Source organism: Hemicordylus capensis, chromosome 4, assembly GCF_027244095.1.
Source record: "Hemicordylus capensis ecotype Gifberg chromosome 4, rHemCap1.1.pri, whole genome shotgun sequence".
NCBI classification, from domain to species: Eukaryota; Metazoa; Chordata; class Lepidosauria; order Squamata; family Cordylidae; genus Hemicordylus; species Hemicordylus capensis.
This window is the reverse complement of record NC_069660.1, coordinates 266,793,388-266,814,862: the sequence shown is the minus strand read 5'-3', so window position 1 is coordinate 266,814,862 and position 21,475 is coordinate 266,793,388. Positions and strand designations below refer to the sequence as shown.

The following is a 21,475-nucleotide window of genomic DNA, read 5'->3' as shown; positions in this document are numbered from 1 at the left end:
CCCGAAGATTTTGCTGAAAACTTGAGCACCAGAGGGGAAAACGTGGTGGGACGGGTAAGTACACCCCCCCCGCCCTTAAAGCACCCCCCCCCGACGTTGGATCGCGCCTCTGCGGTCCGTGCACATCACTACTGTAGTGTGAGATGGCTATCAAAGAAGTACAAATTAAATTAGGATCTGTGTGTTCATCTATACTCCAGGGGAAATATGAAGTCTAAGATGCATAAATCGTGTCTTCCTTGATTTGACCTTTTTGGTGTAGTATATGTTTACCTTTGTTGAATAAGAATTAAAGTGTGTTATTTTATTTGTATGGATTTTGTATTTTAGTTGGCTTGGACGCCATTTTTAGCTGCATTTAGTGTGGGTTTACAAGACTGTGATGACACAGAAGTTGCCTCTCTTTGCCTGGAAGGCATACGATGTGCAATCAGGATAGCATGCATTTTCAACATCCAGGTAATGCTGAATTCTAAGATTGCATAAGAACAATTAATTGTAAGTATTTACTATTGTGCAATGCTACTACATCAAATACTTGGTGTGATTTATGAATCATAAGCAGTTGCTTAAGTTACTTTTAATATCTGAAGTAATTTACTGAAATGCACTCCTCAGTCTCCTTGACAGTTTTTAGGGGGGGGAAGTTAAGATGTGGCTCTTCACCCAGGCTTTGAATGAGAGTTTTGCTACTGCTGCTTTGTGTTATGGGTTATTTTATTATATTATTATAATTATTTTATGGGTTATTAAATTTGTATATAGAGATTTTTATATTTATATTATCTGTATTTTGTATTATTTATTAATTTTTGAGATAATCTGTACCTTTATATTTTATTATGCATTGTTTTAATTATATTGTAAACTGCTTTGAGATTATCTTAATGAAAAGCTGTATATAAATTGAACAATAAATAAATTTATTTTTTGAATGTTAGATGAGATTAACATAGGCATGTGACTATAAAATAGAAATAAGCTTGTCTTTAGGCAGTTTGCCAGAAGTGATTATTTACCAGCATTTAATTTTGAGATCAACTGAAGTTATCTTTCACTGTGATACCAAAAAAAAAGGGGGGGGGGATTTGGGGGAAAATTTATCGCACATTACTCTGGCTATAAGGCACTCCAAAGCTTCTAACTCTAGGGATTGATTAGTACTGATTAAGCTTGGACATTAGTGGCATTATTAACTTTATTTCAATCCTGCTTTTCTGCATAATACATAGTTAAAGTGGCTGATGGTCATAAATATGACTATAGACTCTAAAATTTTCTAAACACAACCAAAAAATACTGCAGGAAAGACTATACACCTAATGCCTGTCTACTCAAAAAGCATTCCCAGCCTATCTAAAAGCAGAAATAAATTGAGTTTATTGAACCTAGCTGTTGAGCCACCACCAAAAAGCCCTGGCTCTACTATCTGCCAACTGTATTTTGTAGTGGAACTGAGCCAGAGAACAGTGGCTTTAAGGCTGACATTAAAGTTCAGGCATATTCATGTGGGCAAAGGTGGTCTCTTGTGGTAACCTGTTCCCAGGCTTTAAAGCTCAACACCACCACTTTAAATTGAACCTGGAATTAAATAGATAATCAAGAAGTGCTCAGGTTGCCATGTGCTAACTAACATTTTGGTAGCTGCATTTTGTATGAATTGCAATTTCCAAACTGTCTTTAAAGGCAGCCCATATGAAATGCACTACAATAGTCTCAAAAGCCACCTAAGGGCGTAGCTGGGAAATGACTTGACTAGCAAGCCAGAGGTTGCCAGTTTGAATCCCTGCTGGTATGTTTCCCAGACTATGGGAAACTCCTATATCGGGTAGCAGCGATATAGGAAGATGCTGAAAGGCATCGTCTCATACTGCGCGGGAGATGGCAATAGTAAACCCCTCCTGTATTCTACCAAAGACAACCACAGGGCTGATCAGGAACTAAGGAGAAAAGTATTCTTCCACCAAAAATAACGGTCACACCCTCATTCATGCCAAGACTGACCCCAGGATTTCTTTTGGATTAAAAGAAGGAAATTAGTGTAGTCAACATATCAGTGCCTCAAACCCTCCAAAAGCACTGGATAAGCTCATCCTGTGATTTCATGTAAATGTTAAAAGGCACAGGAAATAACGTGAATTCATGTGGTATCCCGCGGACCAGAGGCTCTCAAGTAAAACAGCAATCTCCCATTACAGTCTTTGGTGAACAACCCTTCAAGAAGGACTGGAGATATAAAACAACAGTGCTTCTTAGCAATGGATACCTTTTAGTTTATGTTACTGAAAGTGGCTGAAAGGTCCAAGAAAATTAGAATGGTCATACTACCCCATCTATCTCCCAGCTCAGGGCTTCCATCAGGACATCTTAGGCCATTTCAGTTCCAAATCCAGGCCAGAATCCTAACTAGAAAGGATCTAAGTAATCTCTTTCATCGTGAACGCCTTCTATACTATGTTACTGCTGTCCTAAAAACTTTTAAATATAGATTTCAATTCAGTTATTTCAGGCGTACTTTTGTTGAATTCAGTGGAAAACAAGTAAGTGTTGAGATTGCTTTTGTATGTGGTAAGATCACAACCTTGTTTTTCTTAAATGTGCTGATAATTCAAATTAGTACATATGATGTGTGTATGTTAACACATTATCAAGCCCTTTTATTACGCACACATTGGCCAATTTAATAATTTTTTGTGCTAATTATCTATATATTGGAGAAACCCTTTTCAAAACAGTTGGGTTTGACACATTACTAGTGATAGTAGACATTTGCCAACGGTTTTGCACCTTATTGATGTAATACCTCTCCTTCTGGCAATGTGAAAGTTTCCACCGATTTAAGTGGTTAATTTGTAAAGAGGAGTGCCTAAGCACAAGTCCAGTTGAAAAACATGCCATCTTAGCAGAAAGCCTTTCATCTCTTAATCTAGATATGCAAATCTGGCTGTGTTTATTCTCCACAAGTTTGGTAACAATCTTCATTATTATTATTCCACATATTCCAGGGCTCAACCCTAGCATTTTAGAACAGGTTACAGGGCGAATCCTTGGTGAATCTTGGTTTAGATTTCTTGAAGTGACTATTATAAAAGGAGGCATATGCACTTTACCAAATCAGCAACTCAGAAAATGACTGTGTAGGAATTGCTTAGGACTTGTCACGATCAATAATTGAGATTTGTCCTATGAACTTTCAAAGTTGGCCTTTGGTTTATAGCAGTCTTAAAATAAGTTGGTTTTTGCATGTAGTATATATCCTTTGCAAATGGAAGTGCAAAAGATAAAAGAATAGAAGTAGAAAGATACAAGAATAAAAATACCAAACTATAAAACCAATCTCCACAGGCTAATTGCATCCACAAAGTCTTGGAAAGCGGCAGAAATGTGAGGGACTTAAGCTTAGCTCATTCATGCACTCTGCTGCTTGAAACAGACCCATTGGGGGCATCAAAGCTCCGTGTAGCGGGGATTCTATAAAAAAAGGTGCTCTCTTAAGTAATCTGGGCACAAGCTGTTTACAACTTTATGGGTAATAACCAGTGCCTTGTATTTCACCCAGAACAGGAGTAATATAGTATCTCTGGGTTGCCCCGGAGACCAACCTGGCTGCCAAATTTTGCCTTTCAGGACAGCTTGCTGTGAAGTCATTAGAACACGTATGAATTTGGCTCCATTTGTTGTAGAGAGTGAGTGAAGTTTCTAGCTCATATTGGTTTCTTGGGGTGTGGTGACCAGCTTCTTCCCAGGATTACTGCAGCTGCTGTAAAGTAGAAGTTGACCAACCTCTTCTACTTAGCTGCTGCCTAGCCTTCCATCGATAGCTGCAGGATGTTATATTAGCTGACCTGAAGCAGAGCATCTGTGTACCTAGTGCTCCCCCCACCCCCGGCGCTGGCCATTCGCTGGACTGCCGTTTCTCCTCTCTTGGCGGCTGGCCGTTGCTGATCATCAGCTCACTCACGAACTCTCAGGAGAGCTGCCACACATGAGATTAGTGACGGGTACGTCTGGGAGAATTACATTTATAGATATTTATTTACTTATATTATATTTCAGCATTTTAGAAAGGCAGGGGAAGAGATGATTCACTGAATGGTGAGTTCAGACCTCTGAGTTGTACAGGGTGGAGGTTCCTTTATGCAAGAAACTGAAAAGATTGATAGGATTGGGTATTGGTATTTCAGAAGAACGGGTGTTTTGGTTTTGGATTTTAATCTTATGTTTCTTGTGGGGGAGAGAGATTTATGTGTTGTACATGTTAATTAACCCTTCATTCTTTCTCAAATAACTTACATTGCAGTCTTCAGAAGTAACATCTTTGATCATTGTTTTAAAAATGTTAATTATACTCTGTATATCTTTCCACAATTTTGCACGTGGTCAGCAAGAAAGATAATAGTGTCAGTGGAGAATAATTGAGGAGAGGAAGGCCTTTGATGAATGTTGAGAGATTCAGACTCTGACACTGAGTTAGTGATACTTGCTGGCATCCTGATTAAGGAGGCACTGGTGCTTCTGGAAAGTTCAATTAATTCAGCGCCACTGTTAGCTGAGTGTTGGGGTCAACTCAACTTTAGATAACCTCCCCTTCCCCAGGAAGCATTCTGTGCCATCTGAAAATATGTCCCAGAGGGCTCCGCAGTCCTCAAGGACATGCTTTTGGGTGATACAGAGGGTTTCTGAGAGAAGGGGAGGTTGTTGAAATTCACTCACTCACTCACTCACACTAGCACTGGTGCAGAGTTAGTCTGAAACTCTTCAGAAGCAATGGTGCTACACCAGTGCTTCATTAGTAATAGTCAGGATGTCGGCCACTGACTCCTGCTTATACTGATATTTCTGCTTGGATGTCTTGTTGCCATATAGGAGCTAATTGAATCTCTAGGACTAGGGGAAAGGTAAATGTCTGAACTAAAGAGGCATAGATGTGTGTCCTGTACCGTCCTTCTGTTGGTTGTCTCCTCACTGATAACAATTAGGTTGTAGGTTCCCTGTAGACAATGGCTGACATCCAGAGCAGCCATTTAGGGATACCTGAGCTGCTCTGAACTCAGCCAGAATGTTGCTGAGCAGCACAGCATGGCGAGGAGAGGGGTGAAGCAACTTTTACTGCTCTGCCCTATAAGTGCTTTTTGCCTTTCAAAAATATATCCCTAAGAGCTGTGCCACCCTCAGGGACATATTTTAGAAGCAAAGGGCCCTTACAGGGACACGGGAGAGCATAAAAATTGCTTTCCCCACATATACTTTACTGCTCAGCAACACCCTGGTTGAGTTCAGAGCAGCCTCTCTCTGTGGATGGCTGCTCTGGATGTCAGCCACTGAGTGGAAAGGAAATGCCACATGGACAGGATGGGTCAAGGGAGGAGCTTTTTATGAATGGATGAGATATGATGTTTTTGAGTACAGTAGGGCAGGAGCTCGTATCCTTTCCCATTTTTCCTACGTATAGGTTTTAATACTGTGAATTTGCTTCTGTGTCAATACAATCCTGTGGTGTGTAACAAGTAAAGTAATCTCTAACAGCAAATGAAACCAAATAATTTATAGATTAAAACTCTTCTTTTTTTTCTTTCTATAGCTTGAAAGGGATGCTTATGTCCAAGCACTAGCAAGATTTACTTTACTTACAGTGAGTTCTGGTATTACTGAAATGAAACAGAAGAACATTGATACAATAAAAACACTCATTACAGTGGCTCATACTGATGGAAATTACTTGGGAACTTCATGGCACGAGGTAGATTATTTTTTCTTGGACTTACTATACTATATAAAAATATGCATACTAGCTTTTTATTACATTTTTAGTGTATACATTTGCATTATGCATAGAAAGATTTTTTAATAGAATGAATTTTTGAAAATCTGCTGTAAAACAAAATTACATATTAAAGCTTTTAGGAATATGTGTATTATGCACTGTCTTTTTAAGTTAGCTAAAGGGCTTGGTGAATTTTTGCTCATGTAAAATATGGGTGGATATTTGCTGCTATAGTAACAGTTATGGATAAAAGTATACTGTCTTTCAACTGATAGCTAGTTTATTAGTATTTTGCGTTTTAATTTAAGATTTTGAAATGCATCAGTCAGCTTGAACTGGCACAGTTGATAGGAACTGGAGTAAAACCACGATACATCTCTGGGACCATGAGAGGCCGAGAAGGTTCTTTCACAGGAACAAAGGACCAGGCTCCTGATGAATTTGCAAGCCTAGGACTAGGTGAGTACAGGAGAACTCGTTAATCGCGGACTTGCCATCCACAGTTTCGCATAATAGACAACCAACCTCGGCATACATGAGTGAGGGGGAAGACAGACTCGCATATCTGCGTGTTGGGGGTTGGCCACAGATATACTTGTAAAGGGGAATCCAGCAAGGATTCCCCTTTACATGTAAAGGGCTTGGGTTTACTTGTTTACTTACTGATCTGGAGCCCATTTCAAGCCTTTCTGAGCACAGAGGGACTTGAAATGGGCTCCAGATTGGAACCCGCAGTCAGTTTGAAGAGAGGCTTGGAGGGGGAAGGAGTCTCTTTGTTGCCTCTGCCAGGATCCCTGCTGATCAGCCACCTGCACAGCAATTTAAAAAGACAAAATGCGCCCGATGGATCTGTCCGATCCCCGCTGTTGCTGCTGTTTCTACGGTGATTTTCAGAGGTAAAATGTGCCGTCTCTGCCACAATCCCACCGCCATCAGCAGCAATTTTTAGATTTTTCACCTGGTTTTTTGGCCATTTTTTGGCCAATTTCTTTAAAAAGAAAACAAATTTTTGGCCCATTTCCCCCCACCTTAGGAACTTAACACCCACAGTTCCATAGCCAGCGTGGTGTGGTTAGAGTGCTGGGCTAGGACCGGGGAGACCTGAGTTCAAATCTCCATTCAGCCCTGAAACTAGCTGGGTGACTCTGGGCCAGTCACTTCTCTCTCAGCCTAACCTACTTCACAGGGTTATTGTGAAAGAGAAACTCAAGTATGTAGTACACCGCTCTGGGCTCCTTGGAGGAAGAATGGGATATGAGGGTAAAATAAATAAAATAAAAATAGCCCCAGTTTCCATAGCCCCATTCGCAGTTTCAGTATCCGTGGTGCTTGCCAGGAACAGAATCTCCACGAATATCAAGGTTTTCCTATATTCTAAAAGCTGAGTACTGACTAGATGACAGACTTGCTAAAGGATTTTATACTTGTCTTGTTTTTGGTTTAGACTCATCAATGACTTTCCTGTGGAAAACAGAGAGAATAGTGCAAATTTAACTTTTTTATGTATACCATGTGCTGTTCTTTTTATTCCTGGCATTGAGTTAAAAAAAATTCTCAGTAGGTTTTCATAATGAATTTAATATATTTATCCAAATAACTGCATACCATTTTGGTATTGCTATCCTTGGATGTAGAAAGGAGCAATTTGCCTCAGGCAAGGCTAAAGTCACTACCTTCTAGCTTTGGTTTTAAAAGTACTGGGAAAGAGAACAAACTTCTACACTTTCTTTCCCTCATGGCCCCCAAGCCATCTTGTTGAGAGCTCATAGTGCCAAATACACTACCAAATGCTAGAAAGCAGTGCTCTGAATAATGTTTGTCAAATGTTTGTGTCTGTTTGCAAAGGAGTAGGCAGCCTGTCGCCATTTTCTCCCCCGTTCCACCTCCACCATGCTCTCACTAGCTGAACTGAGAGCCGCTTTGGTCCCTGCATGGTATGGCAAGGACCTTTTCTGCACTACCAGGTGTTTTCTGGGGTGGGTATAGTAGCTAGAGCATAACCGTTCCTGTGCCACTAAGCAAAAACCAAGGTCCTAAAGTTGGGCTGGGTAGGAGTTGTATCAAGCTTCCTACTCTCTGTTAATCCAATCAAGGCCTTGACCCCAGGACTGCTGCTAGTTACCTGACCAAGGGCATTTCTTGCCTTATTGGATCAACAGTGGCACTAGTCTCTGGACTTTCCATGAGAGGACCATCTCCTTTCTCAACCTATACAGACCAGAGACATGAAATAGTGTTTTGAATATGATTATAAGTGCTATTAATATACTCTCTATGATTCCAAGATATTTGAGTGGGAAATGTGTGTCCTTGGGTCTTTGTTCATAGTGTTGCCAGGTAGCAAGTCACAGTGACTAGGGATGTGCACAGAACCGGTTCGGAGGCCCTGTGCACGGGCACACGCAGGTGCAGCGAATACTTCCGGTTGTATCCGGGCAACGGGGCAGCAGGGAGGTACTCTGCCGCCCCTCGGAATTAAGGAGCGCTAGTGGGGGAAGTGCAGAGGGAGGGGTAAGTGCACCGTCCTCCGCTCTTAAAGCAGCATTCCCAGTGCTATCAAACCATCCCTGCCTGGTTCCGTGCGCATCCCTACCAGTGGCAGACAGAAAAACTGGGGGCGGGGTGGTGGTATTTTTCCATGTTTACACAAATGAGCCAGCCTGCTGCTTCTGGATAGGATAACTATGCAAATCACCATATGAATGTGTCCATCTCTTTGGCACACAGTTCTAAGACTGATCATTTTTGCCATTGTCCTAATGTGGAAAACAAGCCATCTTTGGTAGTGCAAACGAACAATTATTTAAATATTTATGAAGTAATTTTTAATTCTTCCCTCTCATGAGCTGTACTTTTTTCTTCTCTTTTTCAAATGAATGCATCTGATATAGTTGGAGGAAATATGGACTGGAAACAGATAGCAAGCATTCAAGAATCCATTGGAGAAACTAGTTCGCAAAGTGTTGTTGTTGCTGTAGACAGGTACTGTACTATATCTCATGTCTTCCCATTGATAGCCTTTTGTGATTTTATAGAACAATATCAATGCCTCTATTACACTGGAAAAGAACAGCGGTTATTTGTTTGACAAACCTTTTAAAAATATTTTGCCACCGTCTCTAGTAAAGTTTGTTGGGCAGTAGTAGTAAAATTTTATTTTTATTTTTTTAACTTGCATATATATTGAAGGGAATTTAGCATGAAGAATTCTCATGCAGTTCTTTTAAATTGTATCTCTTGCAGAATATTTACAGGTTCTACAAGGCTAGATGGAAATGCTATTGGTAAGTTTTGTTCACAGTTTAATTAAATGTAATACAATGTTTGAAAAAGAAAAGAATGCTAATTGGATTCTTTATATGATTCTAACAGTGGATTTTGTCCGATGGCTTTGTGCTGTGTCTATGGATGAACTGCTATCTGCAACTCATCCTCGGATGTTCAGCTTGCAGAAGATAGTAGAAATCTCTTACTATAACATGGGACGGATAAGGCTACAGTGGTCAAGAATCTGGGAAGTTATTGGAGATCATTTCAATAAGGTACATTTGAGCACAATTGAAGTTCAAACATTGTTAAAGTATAAAATGTTCATGTTAAACTTCAAATGTAAAAGCGTGTTTGACCATTACTAATTATATGAATAGTAAGAACAGCAGAAAATAAAGGTGGAACTACTGGACCAGATCTCAGCAGTTATGGTTCAGTTGTGGTAGTGGGACTATTTGAACTGGCAGGATAAACTCCACAGTTATGCCATATATAAGCAGTGTTGTCCTAAGCTGATTGAATTTTCTTTTTAATTTTTCTTTGTTTTTAATATTAACATTCTGAGTACTGAAGGTAGCTCCAATTAATTTCCAATTTATTTTTAGAAACTACAAACATTCGAGTGATGTTGCATAATTACTTTTTTGGAAGTCAGGTATCAAATGTTTTTAGAAAGTAATTATGCTACTAAATCATATTACTGAGAGGAAATTGAATATTTCAATATTTTTGTGTATAACATTTTACTATTTTTGCTAAACAGTTTTAAAAAATAAGATGTTTTTAATTGCCGACTCTGCATTTCATGAGTTTCTAATTTGGCTTGTTAGGTTGGATGTAATCCCAATGAAGACGTAGCTATTTTTGCTGTAGACTCCTTAAGGCAGTTATCAATGAAGTTCTTAGAAAAGGGAGAACTTGCTAATTTCCGATTCCAGAAGGACTTCTTAAGACCCTTTGAACATATCATGAAGAGAAACAGGTAATAAATATGTAATGAATGAAACCACAGGCAACCCTCATTACTTGTGGTGGTTCCATTACTCGTCTACTACCATGAGTAACAAAAATGCAAGTAACAAGGCCTTATGCCTATGGGGAAAGGGGGGTTAGGTTCCTGGGTTGAATTAAAAAGTCCAAAAAAGAGGTGAAAATAGGCAAAAACCCAACTGTACCTTGCTCTGTGTGATCTCCTTGTGTCCAGAAATGCTCCCCAGTGAAATGCCTCCCCAAACCATGGAAAATCGTGGGGGAAATGCCTTTTAAAAACAGAAATTATCCAGAAAATGGCACCGCTTAGAAATGCCTACCAAATGGCAGCAGGAAGTGACCTCACAGTCACTTCAAGCCATCTAGGAACTGTGTACATGGGTTTTAACCCTATAATATCTGTGGATAATGAAATCAGGTGTCAATTAGACACCTGCTGATACGTGAAAACGCGAATAGTGAGTTTGCGAATAGTGAGGTTTCCCTGTACTTGGAATTGAACTTTCTCACTTAAATTGCATGGAATTACTTTTTAGGAAAGCATGGATTATGGCCAATAAACTTGATGGTTTGTAAAACTGGTTTATGTTGTAGATCCCCAACTATTCGTGACATGGTTGTCCGTTGCATAGCCCAAATGGTAAATTCCCAAGCAGCAAACATCCGCTCAGGCTGGAAGAATATCTTCTCAGTGTTTCATTTGGCTGCATCAGATCAGGATGAAAGTATAGTGGAACTTGCATTTCAGACTACAGGCCACATTGTCAGTGAGTACTGATTTATAACTTACAGACTACTACCAGGAGGTTGAATATATTCTGTTACAGCAGTTTAGAGTGTTGGACTAGGACCAGGGAGACTGGAGTTCAAATCCCTGTTCAGCAATGAAACTCACTGGGTGACTCTTCTTATCTCTGTCCAGTTTTCATCTCCCAGTCACTTATCCTAACCTACCTCACAAGGTTGTTGTGGGAATAAACATCACCATGTACACCATTCTGTACTCCTTGGAGGAAGAGTGAAATATACATAGAGTGTTTATACATAAATAAATACTCCTTGGCTTCAGAATGTGCTTGTTTTGTTATAATACTTTAATAGGAAAATAGGAAGCTGCTTTATACTGAGACAGGCAGGAGTTTTTTTCTCAGCTCTACCTGAAGATATCTGGAACTGAACCTGAGATATTTTACATGTGCAAAGCATGTGCTCTACCTCTGAACTCTGTGACCCTATTCACTTAATGAAGAATGTTTCCGGGGATGGGGTTTAAATGTATATTCTGCCAATACATGTTGCTGCTCCTTTATGGGATGAATGCATAAACTTTTAAAATTAACTTAGAAGCTGTTTAAGAAATTGTCTGGTTAAAACCTTTAACTATGTATGCTTGTTATCTTTTCCAGCAATTGTGTTTGAGAAACACTTCCCAGCAACCATAGATTCTTTCCAGGATGCAGTAAAATGCTTGTCTGAATTTGCTTGCAATGCAGCTTTTCCAGACACAAGTATGGAAGCAATCCGCCTTATTCGCCATTGTGCAAAATACGTATCAGAAAGGCCTCAGGTATAACTTGTTTATTCATACAACATCTATTAAGAGTTGGCTCTTAAACTTTAGATTTGAATAGAACATGGGGTGTTTTGAAAGCTAATTTGAACCAGTTGCAGCCATTGCTATGGTTATTTTTCACTACTTGAGGAATTTTGACCTGCTTCTAAAAACATTCCTGGTGAGGTCAATTCCAAGTTGCATGTAATAAGTTCTTGTAATTCAGACAGCAGTATAAATTGTACAGGTTAAAAGGGAAAGCAATACCAAATTTACCCAAATGGAAGACAACCATAAATTTAAGATGGCCCCTTTAAAAAATGAGTTAAATATAGGCTATACCATACTAATACTATTTACCCGAAAGGAAGAGGGCCCTGAATTTAAAACAATCTCCCAATTTCTAACACTGAAGAACTTGGAAAAAGCCTATTCTTGGATTCAGGTAAATCAGGTAAATATCAATCAAAGACACTGAAGCTTTAAGCATTGGTTCAAAATAATTGTAGCTTTACTGAACTGTATTATTGATTAACATAGTTTTGGAGACTCTGAATGTATGAATGAGGAGGAAGACATTGAACATTGTGACAGAGCAAATCGACTGGGGCAGTGGGAAGACTGATGATTGGCACTCCCTTTCTCCCTGGCCCCTCCACTAGAGGTCACCATTGGAGTGCTGACCATCGCCCTTCATCAGAAAAGATGCTTAAACACAGAAGCAAGTGCACAACTGCTCTGTGCAGAAAGGGTCTGGATCAGGACCTGATAGCTGATGGTTAAATAGCTCTGTTTTTTGAACCTGCTGGCTGACATCCTGACTAATGGAGCACACATGTAAGGAGGCTCTGTAGGCACTCACTGGGAGTCTGTGCTCAATCCCGCCAGTGTTGTGCATGCACTGTTGCACCAGAGGGCTAAGACTTCCAAGCACTGCTTGCACTCTGGAAGTGCTCTGTAAGATCAGAAACATGTCGCTGATCCTTAGCAACATGTTTTGAAACTTCTGGGGTGCAAGCAGCACTCTGGGGTCTCAGCCCTTTGGCACAACACCAAGCACATGGGGGGGGGGAGTTTTCCCTGCAGAGAGTCTTTACATCCGCTCTTCGTAAGGAAGTCAGCCACTATAAGTTGATGTAGCACCAACTGGTGAGATGATCTTCAAGAAATGGCACTTGCAATTGACTTTTGGGTTTCTGCTGCATTGATTTGTATTTACTTCTAAAGGCTTTCAAGGAATACACCAGTGATGATATGAATGTAGCTCCTGAAGACAGAGTGTGGGTGAGAGGATGGTTTCCGATTCTCTTTGAGCTGTCTTGTATCATCAATCGATGCAAATTAGATGTAAGAACCAGGTAACAATCCATATTTGCAATTCCAAGTTCAATTTCATACTCTTTCTAACATTGTATTGAATGTATTTCCCTGCTAATGGAAAATTCTGTGTGTAAGGCCGTGTAAAGCTTGTCAACCACTGATTTTTGTACAGTTTCTAAATGCATGTATGTTGACAGCATTATAATTTGGATTAAAATGTATTTTGAGACATGTATTTATCTCTATATAGCAAAAAATATTTTGTCCTATATATGTGTAATATTTCACCCACTTGCACAGTTCTTCAGACACCCATCAGTTGGGGAGGAAAAGTGAAATGGCATTTAGAATTTAATTTCTAATAGAAAAAAGGCCTATGTGGCATAGGCCTGCAGCACCAGATACTGTTCCAATACAATATACTGCTGTTTAGATACAATATGTAAACACTTTTGGTGGATGGAGGAAGAGCAGATTTTGGCTGAGGAGCAAGCCAGTTTCAGGGTCAGCCCGTATCTAGGGAAAATAGCACCTAGGGCAAGCACTGAAATTGCTCCCCCTGTCCAAACATCTGACACCCATCTTTCAGATAACTTTACCATAATATCAGCTCAAAAATACAAGTCAAGCTCGTTAATCTTTTAATATTTCAAAAACTATTTAGCAGTGGACATAGCCAGACCAAAAAATGCTGGAAAACTACATATTTCAGTATGCTGGGGCTCATGAAATACCCAAATACTATGTGGAGGTGTACTTGGAAAACTAAACAGAAGTGCCTGTCTAATTCTCTACTATGCATCTACTAGCATCACTATTACATAAGTTTTAAAAATAAATGGAGAATTTGAATTTTCCCAGATACTGTGAAAATGCTTAAAGGATATGCAGAGTAAACTGTGCTTGGAATATATTCTAGTATTTCAGAAAGACAGTTAAAATGAGAGAAAGAGAGCAAGAAACTCCCAGTGTGCCTTAACAATAAGGATTTCACACTATTCAAAGACAAACTCACCATTAATAGCCATATTATTAAGACATCACATTTAACTCACTGATCACAAGAAGCAAAGTAAGAGCAAATGAATACAATCCTAGCTCATAAGCTTTAGTTCAGTATTCACAAGCCCCGATTCTCTGTACATAGTGCCAAACTGAATATGTGTACAGTGACTTATATTATTATTATTATTATTTTAAAAAATACCTGTAGCCCCTTCAGGGGGCCTCCTTAAGGCTGTGGGGGGTGGGGTCTGCAAAGGTTCTCCCTCCCCCACTTTCCTCTAGGGCCTCACAGGGACCATTTGAGCATGTGTGGTGACCATTTTTCAAAATATTTTTTTAATAGCTGCTGAAAACAAAATGGCCACCGCGCATGCTCAAATGGCCTCTGCAAGGCCTGGCATGGCCTAGGGCCTCACAGAGGCCATTTGAGCATGTGCGGTGGCCATTTGGTTTTTGCTGGCCATTTAAAAAAAAATAATTTAAAAAATGGCGCCCCCTTCAAGTGATGCCCGGGGCACATGCCCTGCCTGTCCCATCCTAGATACGCTCCTGGGCCAGCCGCTCCTCAGTAGATCAGTAATCTTAATCTTACAACATTTGGTCAAAAAGTATTCTTCTAAGCCCAATACCACTTTACATGCTGCTTTCATTGATTTTAGATTTGCTTTTGATCTAATCTCTAGAGACAACCTGTGGGACAAGTTATCAATTACATCACTGGACCACTGATTACTCCTTTTTAATTTAAAGATTACATGCAAACTCTCAACTGAGGATCTGTTGTAGTGCTATAATGGTTATTATACAAAAGAAATTCCAACTCAGAGGAGCTAGACAAGCTCCTGGCTCCATCACGCTTAAGCTTCTATACTAATCCCATAGTTTAGTCCAAAGTTGGCTAACAGACACCTTGCCATTCTTCTCTGTGTGGATGGGCCTTCAAAGAGCCTTACGTACCATGCAGTGTTCTCTAATTCTTTTCATTGGTGAGTTTCTTTCTGACTGCCATAGTGATCACTCCTCAGAGACAGTTTTGTTTTGTGTCTCCTAATACATTATAGTTACCTATGTATCCTATAAGTAAGCAACTTTATTTGAATATCCATATTCCAAAGCTAAAACAAAAGTACTTGTTCGCTGTGGGTATATTTTCCTGGAAAGGAAAAAATAGATCTGGATAGTGATCCATGTTCCAAGGAATAAGGGTATTATGAATACAACAGATCACCCCCAGATCATCTGTTACAGGCCCACAATCTCAGTGCTCGATTCTTAAGAGTCTGTTTAGCGAAAGAGTAGCAGATTTTGCAGTTCGCCGGGTTGTGCTGCTCTCCCAGGCATAGCAAGCAGGCATCATGGGTATCAGTAGATGGTAACTTTGCTTGACAGTTAGTACAACTTTTAAATGTCGTTTTAACCGTCGGCTTTGACACCATAGTCCGATCAGCCTCATGGCTAATTCTAAGCCCGAAGGCTATTATTTAGGGAAAAACAAATACGTGTCCTATAAAACAGTCCAAAGTCGAGTACCAGTACGTTGTTCCGAATCCGTTCCAAGTCTTTTGCCGTAGTATCAAGGATAATTTTCGAGGAGCAAACTGATCCAAGGTTTAGACGCAATGGCGGTCTAAAAGAAACTGAGGAAGACACGCCCCAACTGCCTTGTTTAAAGGAAGCACAATCACGTGCAGGGCAGTTGGAGGCGGCACGAGGAGCTAATCAATTGGTCCGCGAGGTCCCTGCGCAGGCGCAGAACCCATTCTTTATGAATACAACAGCTCACTATCCAGATCACTGGTTTCCGGGCTGTATTTTGTCATCAACAAGCTCTAGAGCTTGATTACACTAAAACCAAGATACTTATCTTTGCAAATCACCCAAGATTATGGCATTGGATATTGGACAGGCATAAACTAGAACAAGTTAAATCTTTAAATCTTTGGGTTTTGTGTTCCATGCTTTAGGTAAGCGTAGTGCGCATCTCCAATATGTAATTCAAAATGCCCAGAAGTCTGCATTAGCTATCCAGTCCTTTTTTTTGCTCTGGTGGTGCGCATTTTGTCCGTGCAGCAATTAGATTACTCCTGGCCAAATCTCGCTCGCAACTTCTTTGTGGAGCGCAGCTTGGTTTGTATAGTAATCTTCTTGCGCTAGAGGCGGTACAAATGAAGTTCCTGAGAAATACCTTCCAGGTACCTTGATGCGTACCTAATGTAGTTCTTTGTTTGGAAGCAGGCATCCCTAAGGTAGAATCTAGGATGGTTAAGTGTTTTTGATTACTGGCTAAGGTAAAATTTCCAACCTATAGGCTTAGCTACCTTAACATCAGTAGACACCTTCAACGCACACTAGAAAAGAGTGGTTTGCCAAAAATTGAACTCATATGGCCTCAGCCTGGAGACTTTATTAAGAATGGGACATGCCTGAGCCCAGATGGCACTCGGACAGTGTAATTCTGATATGGATGTGCAAACAGAACAATCTTTGATTCCTAAGGGAATATTCCTTGGAAACCAGCCATTTAGCTCTAATCCTTCTAGATACTTAACTCACAATCTCAAAATACCGGAGGATGTTCACTTTGGCTCATTTTATTCCATTACCTACCGCTGTGCTTGAAGGAAAGTTTAGGAAAATCCCATGTCCACAAAGGCTCTGTCCCTGTGACTCAGGCACCATAGAAACCACATCCCATGTCCCATTGTACTGTGAGTTATTTTCCCCAGGGATTTATCTTATTACATTTCTCTGCTTTTAACTAAATTCCCAGGCCATATGGATTCATTTTAAACTAGTTCTTTGCTGTCCGAACAGAAAGACGAGCTATCCCTAAATGTCGCTAAGTTTTGTTTGATTGCGAGTAAAATCTGGCAACCAATGCTAGCTTCCACATAGTGGGCTCAGTAGTTAAAGGGGTATGACTTTTACTCTGTACAGTATAGGTATAGTTTTAATTCTAAACACTTTTATCTGTAACCCACTTTTCTTCTTTGATGGAACACCACGTGGCATAGACAGGGCCCCTATTCCCTCATGGTCTTCCATTCTGGTACTAATCAGACCCAGACTTGTTTTGGTTCAGCAAGACTGCTTATTCAAGCCCATGGTTCAGTATTAATATCCATTACATTCTTAGTATTTTCAAGATGCTCCTTCAAGTTTTAAAAAATAAATTTCAAAGTCATTGTAGGAGCTGAAAGCTTAATTTCTTCAGGTTTCTCATATTTGCCATTTATTTTTTATTTCAGAGGCTTAACAGTTATGTTTGAAATAATGAAAACGTATGGCCATACTTTTGAAAAGCATTGGTGGCAGGATTTATTTCGGATTGTTTTCCGGATATTTGATAACATGAAATTGCCGGAACAACAAACAGAGGTAAGTATAGGATGACTCATGACAAGTTAATTGTTCTTTAATGTCATAGAAGCAAAAGAGATGTTCTTCAAAGAAAGTGCCACACCTGCAGACCATACTGTAGTATTTTCATTATCCATGATGTCCCTTATTGTCAGACTTTAACGTTAAAGGCCAGACATTCAGAATTCACATCTCCACAATTCACAACAGGGAGTTGGTGTGGCACCTGAGTCTGTGGAACTCCCTGACATAAGAAGTCAGAATGGCTCCCTTACTGCTAGTGTTCCCCTGCAACTGAACACTTACCATTTTTGTCAGGCTTTAAAAACTTTTATCTTCCTCTGCTATCTCGAAGGCAGGGTGCCTCTGAGTATCAGTTGCAGGGGAGTAACAGCAGGAGAGAGGGTATGCCCTCAACTCCTGCCTGTAGGCTTCCAGTGCTATCTGGTGGGTCACTGTGTGAAACAGGATGCTGAATTAGATGGGCCTTGGGCCTGATCCAGCAGGGCTGTTCTTATGTTATCCTTCTCTTTGATTGCTGTATTATTGATTAATTATTCCCATTATTCTCCTATGTCAATTTAGTGTGCAGGAGGCAAAAATTTTGCCCAGGATTCATTGCTGCAGTTAGAGCTGCTCCCTTCCTCTTAAGCTACCTAACTTGTTCAAACCTTCCTTTCAAAATTACTATTTATTAATGCTATCAGTGTACATGCTGCTTTAGTCCATAACAAATGAAAAGACAGAGTTGTATCCCAGGGTTTTTTCTAAATTTTAACAAAGAGAGCAGACAAAAGAACAGCCCTGCTGGATCAGGCCCAGGGCCCATCTAGTCCAGCAATCTGTTTTACACAGTGGCCCACTAGATGCCGCTGGAAGCCACAGGCAGGAGTTGAGGGCATGCCCTCTCTCCTGCTGTTACTTCCACGCAACTGGTACTCAGAGGCATCCTGCCTTTGAGGCTGGAGGTGGCCTGTAGCCCTCCGACTAGTAGCCGATGATAGACCTCTCCGCCATGAAGTTATCTAAACCCTTCTTAAAGCCATCCAGGTCGTTGTAACCACATATTGTGGCAGAGAATTCCACAAGCTGATTATGCGTTGTGTGAAAAAGTACTTCCGTTTTTTGGTCCTAGACTTCCCGGCAATCAATTTAATGGGATGACCCCTGGTTCTAGTGTTATGGGAGAGGGAGAAGAATGTCTCTCTATCCACTTTCTCCACACCATGCATGATTTTATAGACCTCTACCATGTCTCCCCGCAGTCTTTTTTATAAACTAAAAAGTCCCAGGTGTTGTAGCCTTGCCTCATTAGAAAGGTGCTCTAGGCCCCTGGTCATCTTGGTTGCCCTCTTCTGCACCTTTTCCAGTTCTACAATGCCCTTTTTTAGATGTGGTGACCAGAATTGTACGAAGTACTCCAAGTGTGGTCGCACCATAGTTTTGTGTAAGGACATTATAATATTAGCCGTTTTATTTTCAATCTTCTTCCTAATGATCCCTAGCATGGAATTGGCCTTTTTCACAGCTGCTGCACATTGAGTCGACACTTTCAACGAGCTGTCCACCACGACCCCAAGATCCCTCTCCTGGTCAGCCACCGACAGCTCAGATCCCATCAGCGTATACTTGAAGTTCGGGTTCTTCGTCCCAATGTGCATCACTTTACACTTGCCAACATTGAAGCGCATTTGCCATTTTGTCGCCCACTCCCCCAGTTTGGAGAGATCCTTTTGGAGCTCCTCACAATCAGTTTTGGATTTCACTACCTGAAAGAGTTTGGTATCATCTGCAAATTTGGCCACCTCGCTGCTTACCGCTACTTCTAGATAAAAAAAGCACCGGTCCAAGTACAGATCCCTGGGGGACCCTACTTCTTACTTCCCTCCATTGTGAAAACTCTTCATTTATACCTACCCTCTGTTTCCTGTCTTTCAACCAGTTAGCAATCCACACATGTACTTGTCCCCTTATCCCATGATCGCTAAGTTTCCTCAGGAGTCTTTGATGAGGAACTTTGTCAAGAGCTTTTTGGAAGTCCAGGTAGACTATGTCAACTGGATCACCTTGATCCACACACTTGTTGACACTCTCAAAGAACTCCAAAAGTTTGGTGAGGCAAGATTTATCTTTGCGGAGGCCATGCTGGTTCACTCCCAGCAGGGCATGTTCTTCTATGTGCTTTACAATTTAATTCTTGAGGATGCTTTCCATCAATTTGCCTGGAATTGACGTTAAGCTAACCGGCCTGTAATTTCCCAGATCGCCCACGGATCCAAAAGAGTTGTCAGAGAAACAAGGATAGAATGTGAACAGATGTAGCTATATGTACTTAGGCTTTGTTAGATGTGGATTAAAATATTAAGCCAAAGGCTTTATGGAGGAGGTATGTTTTGAGAAGGGGATTTGGGATTTTCCTCTTGGTTGGTTGGTTTTTAAATATATATTAACATTCTGCCCTTCAGAATCAAGTCCTCACCCTCCAAGCTTCCTGATCAAATTTGACCCTCCTGACTGTCTGTTAACTCCCTTTGATCTAATCCCCTCATTTTTGAGAGAATCCCTCTTCCTTATTCCTAGAAAGCTGAGTGGATGACAACAACTTGCAATCATGCACTTTATGCAATCTGTGATGTATTCACGCAGTATTTGGAAGTACTTAGTGATGTCCTTTTGGATGATATATTTGCCCAGCTGTACTGGTGTGTTCAGCAAGGTAAGATTGTACCGGGTTATTCTAGACAATGCTAACTGTTTACTCTGTGCATCATGAACAAACCAAAGCCTTGTTTTGTGTTTCAGACAATGAACAACTCGCACGGTCTGGTACGAACTGCTTAGAGAATGTTGTCATTCTAAATGGTGAAAAGTTTACCCTTGAAATCTGGGATAAGACTTGCAACTGTATGCTCGATATCTTCAAAACCACAATCCCCCATGCGTAAGATTTGTTTTTCCTATTGTAAATAATTGGGAAGAGGTGATCCATTTATAAACTTCTGGTATTATGATAGTATCTACACTTCTCCTTCACTGCTTCTGTGCTGTTCCACCAACTGGGATCTACACATCCGCAAGCCAAATTACAGAATCTTCTAGGCAACCCCTCCTTGCCCCTTCAGTGATGCTTTTAGTGCTAGTGACTTTGGTCAAGGGGCGGGGAGAGCACCTTGCCTGATCAGGGTTTTTTGCTGCTGCAGAGTGAGAAGCTCTTGGCTTCTCTTGACATTTGAACTGCAAAGAAATTGTACTAGCTTCAGTTAATACAAAATGTGACAACCGGTGGGGATGTACAAACAGGTTAGACATTGAACTGGTTCGGTTTGATGGTTCAATATCTAACCAACACCCCACCCACCCCCAGTTTGGTTCGCTATCAGACTGAAACACCACCTCGGCTGTTTGGGGGGTTCACGTTATCTATCTATCTATTTAAATAACTTTTTAAAAATTGGGGGGTCTCCAGAAGTGCCCCCCCACCAGCTTCCATTTATGTCCAAATCACCATGTTTGGGTGGTCTTCGGCCCATTCTGGGCCTGTCCCCTGTTTCAGTGGCCATTTTGGAGGGCGTCACGCATGCCCAATGGGGCTTTTTGTGGCTGGGTCAGACTGAACCGGGCAATCCGGTTTTGTGCATACCCCTAACAACAGATATTAATTGGGTCCAGTTATGTGGGATTTTTCTCTCCAGTTATAAAACTACGACAGTAGCTCCTGATCCATTTCCAGACTCCGTACACGGTGCTGGTGCTTGCCTTTTTAAAGCCCTAAGGAGCTTGGGGCCTTGAATAACTTCAGGGCCACTTTCTCCCATATGAGCCAGCATGCGTATTAAGATCTCCCTTGAAAACTTTGTTTGGATTCACTTGCCTGTTGAAGTGAAGTAAGTTGAAAGGACATTCTTGATTGTGGCACTCTTGCTTTGGAATGTGCTCACCACAGAGACTCACCAGGCTTAGAATTCTGTGTTAAGTAAAGACCTTTTTATTCACCCAGGCCTTTTTTGATCCGTTTGTGGATTTTGTCTGCTTTATTCTGGTTTTAACTATTTTTCTGCTACTCCATTTTTTAAAATCCATTTATGTACTTCATTATTGGTTTATTGTGTTAACTTTATATTTGCCCATCTGTGGGACTAAAGAATGGGTTACACATTTTCCAAATAACATGAATAAAGGAGCAGTTGTTTCTTCTTTTTTGAATTGGACTTGCT

At 40.6% G+C, this 21,475-nt stretch overlaps 1 protein-coding gene across 2 annotated transcripts in view; it reads left to right on the top strand.

Moving 5' to 3' along the window:
- Positions 1 to 21,475, top strand: part of ARFGEF1 (ADP ribosylation factor guanine nucleotide exchange factor 1) — a 125,687-nt gene that overhangs the window by 87,463 nt on the left and 16,749 nt on the right. For both annotated transcript variants that reach the window (XM_053249255.1, XM_053249256.1), the window contains exons 20-32: positions 331 to 459; positions 5,582 to 5,740; positions 6,073 to 6,223; positions 8,656 to 8,746; positions 9,008 to 9,048; positions 9,137 to 9,306; positions 9,865 to 10,016; positions 10,619 to 10,791; positions 11,431 to 11,591; positions 12,804 to 12,934; positions 17,150 to 17,279; positions 19,842 to 19,977; positions 20,064 to 20,202. In XM_053249255.1, the coding sequence (XP_053105230.1) occupies positions 331 to 459; positions 5,582 to 5,740; positions 6,073 to 6,223; positions 8,656 to 8,746; positions 9,008 to 9,048; positions 9,137 to 9,306; positions 9,865 to 10,016; positions 10,619 to 10,791; positions 11,431 to 11,591; positions 12,804 to 12,934; positions 17,150 to 17,279; positions 19,842 to 19,977; positions 20,064 to 20,202 (1,763 nt within the window). The remainder of the gene's footprint in view (positions 1 to 330; positions 460 to 5,581; positions 5,741 to 6,072; positions 6,224 to 8,655; positions 8,747 to 9,007; positions 9,049 to 9,136; positions 9,307 to 9,864; positions 10,017 to 10,618; positions 10,792 to 11,430; positions 11,592 to 12,803; positions 12,935 to 17,149; positions 17,280 to 19,841; positions 19,978 to 20,063; positions 20,203 to 21,475) is intronic.